This window comes from Colobus angolensis, unplaced genomic scaffold (assembly GCF_000951035.1).
Source record: "Colobus angolensis palliatus isolate OR3802 unplaced genomic scaffold, Cang.pa_1.0 Scaffold84, whole genome shotgun sequence".
Taxonomy (NCBI): Eukaryota; Metazoa; Chordata; class Mammalia; order Primates; family Cercopithecidae; genus Colobus; species Colobus angolensis.
In genome coordinates this window covers 1,489,929-1,500,480 of record NW_012122265.1, presented here as the reverse complement: position 1 = coordinate 1,500,480, position 10,552 = coordinate 1,489,929, and the positions used below count along the sequence as shown (strand labels likewise).

The 10,552-nt window shown below is 50.5% G+C and overlaps 1 protein-coding gene across 1 annotated transcript in view; it reads right to left on the bottom strand.

Annotated features, from left to right (window-relative positions):
• Window positions 1–4,672, bottom strand: part of LOC105503289 (mediator of RNA polymerase II transcription subunit 15-like) — a 10,744-nt gene extending 6,072 nt beyond the window's left edge. The window contains exons 1-2 of the mRNA XM_011930149.1: window positions 4,589–4,672; window positions 4,033–4,434 (exon numbers count right to left, since the gene is read on the bottom strand). Of these exons, the coding sequence (XP_011785539.1) occupies window positions 4,033–4,434; window positions 4,589–4,672 (486 nt within the window). The remainder of the gene's footprint in view (window positions 1–4,032; window positions 4,435–4,588) is intronic.
• Between the last annotated feature and the right edge of the window lie 5,880 nt (window positions 4,673–10,552).

The window sequence follows — 10,552 nt, the reverse complement described above, 5'->3', positions numbered from 1 at the left end:
GCCCCCACTCCCCTCCCACCTGCTTCAAGTAGTCCCACAAATACAGACCAAACCCCTGTATTTCTAAATGTATTTGATTGATGTCTCCTGCCTCCCTAAAATGTATAAAACCAAGCTGTACCCCAAACACCTTGGGCCCATGTTCTCAGGACCTCCTGAGGGCTATGTCATGGGCCACGGTCACTCATATTTGGCCCAGAATAAACCTCTCCAAATATTTTACAGAGTTTGACTCTTTTCATCGACAATACATTGGTTTGGTCCAGAAAGGTGGGACAACTTGAAGGGCGGGGGTCTTCCAGGCTATAGGTAGATGTAAAAATTTTCCAGTTGACAACTGGTTGAGTTTGTCTAAAGACCCAAGATCCTCAGAAAGGAATGCCTGGGTTAGGATAAAGGATCGTGGAGACCCAGGTTGTCATTTGCAGAGGAAGACTTTAGGTAGCAGGCTTCAGAGAGAAGAGGTGGTGAAACGTTTCTTATCGGACTTAAAGTCTGTGAGGATGTTAATGCCGGAGAGGTAGAATGAGGCATGGCTGACCCCCACTGCCCATCATAATTTCTCGGGTTAAATTTTAAAACAACCCTGGCTGAGGAGGAAGTCCATTCAGATGGTGGATGAGGGGCCTTAGCATTTTATGTTTGGTTTACAGGGAAACCTTGCAAGCTGAGGTCCTGGCTATGAGGGGAGGCTGGACTTGCCTCCTTCTCCTGCTTCCTGGCAAGCCATGACCCAGGTCCTTCACTGTCATGCACATCCGTGTCGGTGTGAAGAGACCACCAAACAGGCTTTGTGTGAGCAATAACGCTGTTTAATCACCTGGGTGCAGGCGGGCTGAGTCCGAAAAGAGAGCCAGCGAAGGGAGATGGGGTGGGGCCGTTTTAGAGGATTTTGGTGGGCCGTGGAATATTACAATCAAAGGGCGTTTTTCTCTTGCGGGCAAGGGTGGGGGTCACAAGGTGCTCAGTGGGGGAGCTTCTGAGCCAGGAGAAGGAATTTCACAAGGTTAATCTCCCAATTAAGGTGGGGCAGGAACAAATCAGGAACCGGCCATTTTCACTTCTTTTTTTTTTTGAGATGGAGTCCCAGGCTGGAGTGCAGTGGCCGGATCTCAGCTCACTGCAACCTCTACCTCCCGGGTTCACGCCATTCTCCTGCCTCAGCCTCCCGAGTAGCTGGGACTACAGGCGCCGGCCACCTCGCCCGGCTAGTTTTTTGTATTTTTAGTAGAGATGGGGTTTCACCGTGTTAGCCAGGATGGTCTCGATCTCCTGACCTCGTGATCCGCCCATCTTGGCCTCCCAAAGTGCTGGGATTACAGGCTTGAGCCACCGCGCCCGGCCCATTTTCACTTCTTTTGTGATTCTTCACTTGCTTCAGGCCATCTGGATGTGTGCGTGCAGGTCACGGGGGATACGATGGCTTAGCTTGCACTCAGGGGCTTGACACTCACCTCCGGGAAAGCAGGAGTCTACCCTGTGGAGACTGCGCCGCTGAGATCAGTGAACCCCAAACATTGCCCCTCTCTTCTTCCCGATAGGAGATCCCCATGGAGAGGCCCTGGCCGTTCCAGGGAAGAGGCGCGGGGAGGGCTTCCGAGTCCGCTGCTTCACCTTTTGACATCAGAGGGCCCAAAACTCCACCCTCAGATCTGGTTAACTCCTCTGGTTTTTGCACATGGAGAGATGTGAAGCTCAATTGTGCATATGCCTGGTTTCTCATCAATATTCATGCCCCTCCCACAGCTTATTGAATATGCATAGTCAGCCGCCCCCACCCCGCTCAGTGTAGATCTCTGCCTTAGTCTTCCCTCCCTCGAAGTGTCTGTTTCCAGCTTCCTACCAGAGGCTGGGCCTCCCAGCCGGTCAGAACAGCCACACTCAGCCCGCAGCACGCTGTGAGAAGTAAAGTGCGCCTTTCCAAATTGATGACCTCGTCCTCCTTCAGTTGACAACTCCCTCTCTCAGTGACGATTACAGAGTGTGTCCAGGTGCTGGTGACAGAGCTGCATGGCTGCGTGCGGGATAAAGCCGCTGCCCCTGCAGAGCTCACACTCCCCTGAGGTGGGACACACACCTCCAAGAACAAACAAGGGGGAGAGCAGAGCCAGTTTGGCATCGTGGGAATCAATAATGAAGCAGAATGCGAGGTGGCGGGGGTGGCTATCTCGGCATGGGGTGTCAGAGGTGGATCTGAGCTGGACAGACAGGAGGGACGCAGTCCAGGGTGGTCCTGGGCGAGTCTGTTCCATGTAGGAAGCGCCAGCACACAGGACGTGAGTAAGGAGGAGCGTGGTGTGTCCCGGGCACCAATCCAGGGCTGGATGAAGAATGATTGAGGCAGTTTGAAGATGATGCCAAGTCATTCTCCTCCCGTGGAGAGGTGGATTTTCTCTTCTCTCCACAATCTGGGCTGGCCTTAGTGACTTGAGGAGAGATAAATACTCTACGAGTCCTAGGCTGGATCATAAGGTACCTTCCGGTCTCTGCTCCAGTGACCTCGTAGGAAGTACAGCCGCCCTGAGCCCACCATGCTGTGAGGAAGCCCCAGCCAGCCGTGGGAAGAGGCCGTGAGGTTGGGGAGGGAGGGAGATCTGTCCAGTCTCACCTGTTGTAGCGATCCCACAGGCGTGTGAACACAACATCTTGGACAAGCCAGCCCCCACTGACACAATTGAGAGAAAAACCAAGGAACCCTGCAGACGGCCAGAACTGAAGTCCCAAAATACAGCCCAGCCAAGCCATGCTGTCATCGTTAGCCATTGGTACCTTCCCAGCTGAGACCCCACGCATCATGCAGCCTGTTCCACCATCCAGGGCCAGATCTGAACTCCTGATCCACTGAGCTTTGGGCTGATTGGTTCTGGAACGATGGGTGGCCAAGACCATGGTCAAATCCAGCTGGAGAGGTGGATGGGCCAGTGTCAGGGGTTTGGGTTTCACCCCATGTCGGCTGAGGCACACTGGAAGGTTGTAAGCCTGCACATCCACTCTTCACACATTTGAGCCACATCTGAGTGTGGACCATACTCAGGTTTCTGCACCTGCAGCCTCCACACCGTCGCTAGTGCCCTGCCTCCCGGCTGGAGTATCCTTCCTGTCCCTTGGTTGCTGTTTGTACCCATCATGGTCCCTTCCCCACTCCTCAAGTTCTGCTCCAAGCTTTGTTTTCCTCCAAGAGAAGAACCTGTCCACACAATAGTTCCAAAGCAGCAGGAAGCTCTTCTCACATGTCCCCAAGGACTGTGCTGTGTGAACTTCCCTTCTGTAATCACAGAGCCCATTGCCCTGCCCACAGGGACTGGTCCACGAATAGGGAGGAGGTAAACAGAGGATGTATTCCTTCCCCAATGCTGAGAACCCTGCCATCCTCAGCCACAGTTGCCACAAAGAAGATACCACATCCCTGGGGGCACCAGCAGGAATCAGGTAGAGAGCGGCACTGCTCTGGGGGCTGGGAGGGTGTCTCACAGCGTCGAACGTCAGAAATCCGCAACATTGACCCAGTCCTGCCAAGATGGAACCCTGCCTGAGGGTGAGGGATGGGGAGCTGGGGCGTTGCAAAAGACGCAATACATGAATAATCTCAGGTAATTCTCATGCAACCCCCAGAGGCTGGTGCTGCCAGCTCCCCTCTGCAGGAGAGGAAGCTGGGGCTCGGAGGCTGATTGGATCTGCTCAAAGGCCCAGAGAGAGTCAGAGTCAGGACCTGGGACAGAGCCTAAGACCTTGAGGAGGCTGCACTTCCTCCTGAGGTGAGCCAGCATTGGAGCTGTTTTTCCTTCCAGTATGAATTCCACAAGGAAATAATCTCAGGAGGAAGAGCTCATACTTGGATCCAGAAAATGTCAACGTAGCCAAAGGAAAACAATCAAGACATACCTCCAGGAGCTGTGTAAACAGCAGCCGGAAAGAGGCAGAGACGACAGTGTGCTCCTGTGTGGGGTATAGAGGGCCCGGGCTCAGGGGGCTCCACACCTGCACCTCCTTCTCACCTGCTCCTCCACCCACTCCAGCTCAACCCACCTGAACCATGGGCTGCTGTGGCTGCTCTGGAGGCTGTGGCTCCGGCTGTGGGGGCTGTGGCTCCGGCTGTGGGGGCTGTGACTCCACCTGTGGGGGCTGTGGCTCCAGTTGTGGGGGCTGTGGCTCCAGCTGCTGTGTGCCCATCTGCTGCTGCAAGCCTATGTGCTGCTGTGTGCCAGCCTGTTCCTGCTCCAGCTGTGGCTCCTGCGGGGGTTCCAAGGGGGGCTGTGGCTCTTGTAGTTGCTCCCAGTGCAGTTGCTGTAAGCCCTGCTGCTGCTCCTCAGGCTGTGGGTCATCCTGCTGCCAGTCCAGTTGCTGCAAACCCTGCTGCTGCCAGTCCAGCTGCTGTGTCCCCGTGTGCTGCCAGTGCAAGATCTGAGGCTCTGGACCCAGACCTTCAGGTGTCTCCTGTTTGGTGAAAGCATTTGTTATGGTTTCCCTGAATCAGCTCATCCCACTCATCCTCCCTGAGGCACCTGCACCTTCTCCATGCTCACCATCCATGCACACACCTCCTTCCATGGCTCGGCTCTCCTCTGGGCCCTGCCTTCAGCCTCCTCACTCCGGAAACACGTGTTTCCTTGATGCAGGAGGCGTCCTTGCCTGGAAGCGGGTGCCCAACCGACTGCCGCGGCGTTCCCTGCATCTTCTTCTTCTCCCTGGGATGCCTGAGATGCAAAGTCTGACCCCACAAGGCCAGGTCGACATTCCTGAGTGATCACTAAAAACCAGCTTCTCAACCGCCATTGGGACCCTGGATCCTCCTGGGCCGCTGCCTATTCTCCTGTGGCCACCTGTAACCAGGAAGACCTCCTTCCTTCCTGTTGCCTCCATTTGTTTAAAAAAATAATAATGATAACAAAATGATGAATGCATTTCCTTGCAATAAAGCCTCTCATGTCTGTAAATCAGCTGCATGCTTGTACAATTCTGTCCAACCCCTTTCCTGTGCGGTGACTGACTCTGTGTTCTGATCTGTCAGCTAAGCTGGGAAACGCCTGCCTGCAGGCCTGGTGCATTCACAAAAAAAACCTGCCATTCCCGGCCCGGCGCGGTGGCTCACACCTGTAATCCCAGCACTATGGGAGGCCGAGATGGGCGGATCACAAGGTCAGGAGATCGAGACCACCCTGGCTAACATGGTGAAACCCCGTCTCTACTAAAAATACAAAAAACTAGCCGGGCGAGGTGCGGGCGCCTGTAGTCCCCACTACTCGGGAGGCTGAGGCAGGAGAATGGCAGGAACTCAGGAGGCGGAGCTTGCAGTGAGCTGAGTTCCGACCACTGCACTCCAGCCCGGGCGACAGAGCAAGACTCCGTCTCAAAAAAAAAAAAAAAAAAAACCTGCCATTCCCTTCTGCCCTCCTGTCAGCCTCAAATATCTTCACACTCTCTGCTTACAGGAGAAGGCTCAACCCGGTGTCTGCCCTAGAGGCCCAGAGGAGCAGGCAGGCCTTGAGTACTGAGTACCAGCCAAGCAGGGCTTTGCACAGGACCCGTGGCTTCCAGCTTCCCACTCTCCTCTGCGGCCTCGGAAGGACCCAGGCAGGGTGAGGTCAGGGGAGGGAGGAGTGAAGCACCCCTGAGCTACAGCGCACCTCTGATTCAAACACAAAATTAGCCTTTTAGAATTATGAAGTCAACAGGCTTTCTGTAACTAAAAGTAACCAGGAAGTTATAGAACGGCCCAAAGTATCCTTGGAGCTCAGTCTCCCGGCAGGAAAGGGGAGTTCCTGGGAAGTGACACATTTGGGGAACCTGAGCCAAGTCCATCTGTTTCATGGTGACGCGCCACCACGCTGAGCCTGTTCTCTGATCGGTGACACAGGCAAGTCTTTAGAAATCACGCACTGGGGAGGAGGGGACAACAGTGATCTGAGGACGATCTCCAGCCAAGCGAACCGGGAGGGAAAAGGTGGAGGGAAGACAGCACACAGGGAGCGCTGGTGAGAAATGAGCGCCCACGGAACGCCGGCAGATCTAAGCCACTGCTGATGATGCCAGGGAAGAACAGAGTGGGAATTCCAAAACAAATTTCTGAGATAAAAGAGATGCAATGTAAGGAGAAATGAAATAATCTAGAAATAAAGGTTTAGATTATTTCAACCACGTTTAGGAGAGGGAATAAAAGTGTGTCAAAGGTGCGTCTTGCTAGGGGACGTGACTATTGATAGTTTCACGACGCTAAAAGGAAACGCTGCTTAAGACAGTTTACTCAAAAATCCAAACTGGGAAACTCCAGAAGGTGGCAGCAGACATGAACACAGCGTTCATTGCATTTGAGCCCTGTACATTCCCACAGCCCACAGGACACCGAGCAACTTGGTAACAAAACTGAAAATGCACGCTGGAGACTCATACAAACCCCAGTAAGCTGGTCATGGTGGCTCACACATGTAGCCTCAGCTACTCGGGACGCTGAGGCGGGAGGATGGCTTGAGCCTGGGAGTCTGAGGCTGCAGTGAGCTGTGACTGCACCACTGAACTCCAGCCTGGGCAATATAAAGTGAGATGGTGTCTTAAGAAAAAAACACGTGAACCTGAAAGTACAAGAAGGTGGGGATAAATTTCCCGGAGTCACAGCCCCCCAGGGTTTCAGTGTCTGTGTAGCAGAAAGCAAAGAAACATCTAACAGAGCCAAACACAGGGGAACCTCAAAAGAGCCAACAGGTGCGTGCTAGAGAAGCACAGCATGAATTTTGAATCTGGCTCCTGAAATGGGGGAGCTTTTCCTCCCTCTAGTGGAGAGTGGGTGCGAGGCCCTCGGTAAGTCCCCACAGGCAATGGAAGAAAGTAAGAAGCCTGCCGTGAAACAGATCACAGTGGTAGCCTACGGTTTCCAAAGGAGCTAATGAACAATGAAAGGGAATGATACCAGACATAAATGAGGCTGGGCGCGGTGGCTCACACCTGTAATCCCAGCACTTCGGGAGGCCGAGGCAGGAAGATCACTTGACGCCAGGAGTTCAAAACCAGCCTGGGCAACAGAGTGAGACCCCCATCTCTACCAAACATTTTAAAAATTAAGTGGGCATGGTGGTGTGTGCCTTTAATCCCAGCTACTAGGGAAGTTGAGGTGGCAGGATCGCTTGAGCCTGGGAGGTTGAGGCTGCGGTGAGCTGTGATCCTGCCACTGCACTCTAGCCTGGACAACAGAGTGAAACCCCATCTCAAAAAAAGAGACATAAATGAACAACAAAAGCCATAAATAGAAGAATTACTAAATGAGGTGACATTACTCAAGAGAAAATTCGAGTTAAAAGAAATCACTCTAGAAATAAAGTCTAAAATGGGACAAACATATGAGTAAAAAAGTAGAATAAATTTTAAAAACCAAAAAGAAATGAAGAGCTAAAAAGGATTCGAGAGATAAGGACAAAAATGGAAAAGAAGCAAAGAAGATCCAAGACTCCTAACCAAAGTTGTGTAAGATAGTCAAACAATTACATAAAAAACTAGAATCAAAAAGCACTAATCAAAAAGAATAGAAAAGAAAAAGAAATACAGATCAGGTGATGCAATAGAAAATTCAGACTAAGAACATAGACTTTAAATCCAAATATTTCAGTAATTATATTACAAGTAAACAGATAAAATGCTCTAGTTTACATATAGAGATTGCTAGACTAGTTTTCTTAAGAAATGTGTAACTGGCCAGGCATGGTGGCTCACGCCTGTAATCCCAGCACTTTGGGAGGCCAAGGCGGGCAGATCACGAGGTCAGGAGATCGATACAATCCTGGCCAACATGGTGAAACTCGTCCCTACTAAAATACAAAAAATTAGCCGGGTGTAGTGGCGGGCACCTATAGTCCCAGCTACTTGGGAGGCTGTGGCAGGAGAATGGTGTGAACCCGGGAGGCAGAGCTTGCAGTGAGCTGAGATAGCACCACTGCACTCCAGCCTGGGTGACAGAACAAGACTCCATCTCAATTAAAAAAAAAAAGTATAACTATATATAAAGTCAAACATTGCATCTAAAACATAAGGATTCAAAAACGTAAAAAAAAGGGGGGGTTAGAAAAAGATGTAACATGCAAAGAAAGCTATACTAATAGTAGGCAAAATAAAAACAAAGACCTGGCTGGGTGCAGTGGCTCACGCCTGTGATCCCAGCACTTTGGGAGGCCAAGGCGGGCAGATCACCTGAGGTCAGGAGTTCGAGACCAGCCTGACCAACATGGTGAAATCCTGTCTCTACTAAAAATAACAAAAGAAATAGCTGGGCGTGGTGAGGTGCGCCTGTAATCCCAGCTACTCAGGAGGCTGAGGCAGAAGAATCACTTGAACCCAGAAGGCAGAGGTTGCAGTGAGCCAAGATTGCGCCACTGCACTCCAGCCTGAGGAACAAGAGCGAGACTCCATATGAAAAAAATATATATATACACACATATTTATGCATCATATATGTGCTGAGAATTTTCTAGATCACAATCCTGAGCTAATGAATCCTATATAGATGTTGTTTTAACTTTTTTCTCCATCATTATCCCATCATCACCCTCTCCACCCGTAGCATCTGTCCTTGCAGGTAACTCTCCAATTCATCTTCCATACGTTATTTACATACATTTGCATATAGTCATGACAAATATGTAACATTTTTCAATGTGTATGTTTTTGGTTTTGGTTTTGGTTTTGAGACAGGTCTCGCTCTGTCGCTCAAGCTGGAGCTAGAGTGCAATGGTGCGATCTCAGCTCACTGCAACCTCCACATCCCGGGCTCAAACGATCCTCCTGCCTCAGCCTCCCAGGTAGCTGGGACTAGAGTCGCACACTCCACACCCAGCTAATTTTTGTATTTTTTGTAGAGATAGAGTTTCACCATGTTTCCCAGGCTGGTCTCGAACTCCTGGACTCAAGTAATCCATCTGCCTGGCCCTCCCAAAGCGCTGGGATTACAGATGCGAGCCACTGCATCCAGCCTTGTGTATGTTATCTACACTCATGATGGTTATAAATTATGTTCTGTTTCTCACCCTTTAAGCAAATCTGGTGCTTTTGGCATATATTGCCACATGAAAACACAATGCATTATTTCTGGCCACTGAAGTGTGTTCCACTAGATTCCTGCCCCCTGTTTCCCACATCCATCACCCTTTTTTGAGCTCTTTGCTGCTACAGAATCCCCCGTGATGAATATCCTTGTTCCTCAGTGTAACACCCAGGAGTGGTGAACCTAGTGAACGAGTTTTCAATGATCGATGAGTGGGATGCTGAAACAGGGAGTCTGGGAGAACAGATTTTTTTTTCTTTTTTGAGACAGAGTCTCACTCTGTCGCCCAGGCTGGAGTGCAGTGGTGCGATCTCAGCTCACTGCAAGCTCTGCCTCCCGGGTTCACGCCATTCTTCTGCCTCAGCCTCCTGAGAAGCTGGGACTACAGGCACCCGCCACCACGCCCGGCTAATTTTTTGTATTTTTAGTAGAGACGGGTTTTCACTGTGTTAGCCAGGATGGTCTCGATGTCCTGACCTCGTGATCCGCCTGCCTAGGCCTCCCAAAGTGCTGGGATTACAGGCGTGAGACACCGCGCCCAGCCCCAGATTTCTTGAGAAGCATCTGCTTTGGAAGGAAGGCGACTGAAGCGTTGAGCCAGTGCCATATCTACATCTTCTTCTTCAGTAAGCAATGATGCTTTCATGATCCAAAAAGTCAATAGCCATAGAATGAATGTGCTTCCCAGAATCAAAAGGCCATACCAAAAAAAAAAAAAAAAAATGCAATTACAACAACCAAAAAGATTGCTCCTCAAGGCTGTGTACAGAGCTAGTATACTTGTGTGATGGATGGACCCCATTACCCTGTATGTACTTGAAAAGCAGAAGTCACGTAATGACTCCTGCTGTATGCCGCAGGTGAGCCATTGCTGCTCACTCCTCTCACTACATACCACGCACTATTCTTCAGTAAGACTGCAGGGGTTTTCATTCTCTTCAAAAATGAGTGGCATCTTGTTTTCATTGCTTAACTCTGATTAAAAATAAGGTCAAAGGTCTTTTCGCATCCTCACTCGCCATCTATGGATGGCCCTTTCCTATGCTTTGCCTACTTCTCCACTAGGCCTCCTGTCCTCTTCTGGTGATTTTCAGGGTTCGTGTCTAGACATTAGCCTCTAGTGGTTATAAATATGGCAAATGGCAAATATCTTCTCCCAGTCGATCAATCATCTTTTTTTTTTTTTTTTTTTTTTTTTTTGAGATGGAGTTTCAATCTTGTTGCCCAGGCTGGAGTGCAATGGCGCGATTTCAGCTCACTGCAAACCTCCACCTCCCGGGTTCAAGCAATTCTCCTGCTTCAGCCTCCCGAGTAACTGGGATTACAGGCATATGCCACCACGCCTGGCTAATATTAAGACTTTCCATCCATGAACATGATATGTTTCTCCACTTATCCAGGTCTTCTTTTATTTATTTATTTTTTTTGAGATGGAGTCTCACTCTGTTGCGCAGGTTGGAGTGCAGTGGCGAGATCTCAGCTCACTGCAAACTCCACCTCCCAAGTTCAAGCCATTCTCCTGCCTCAGCC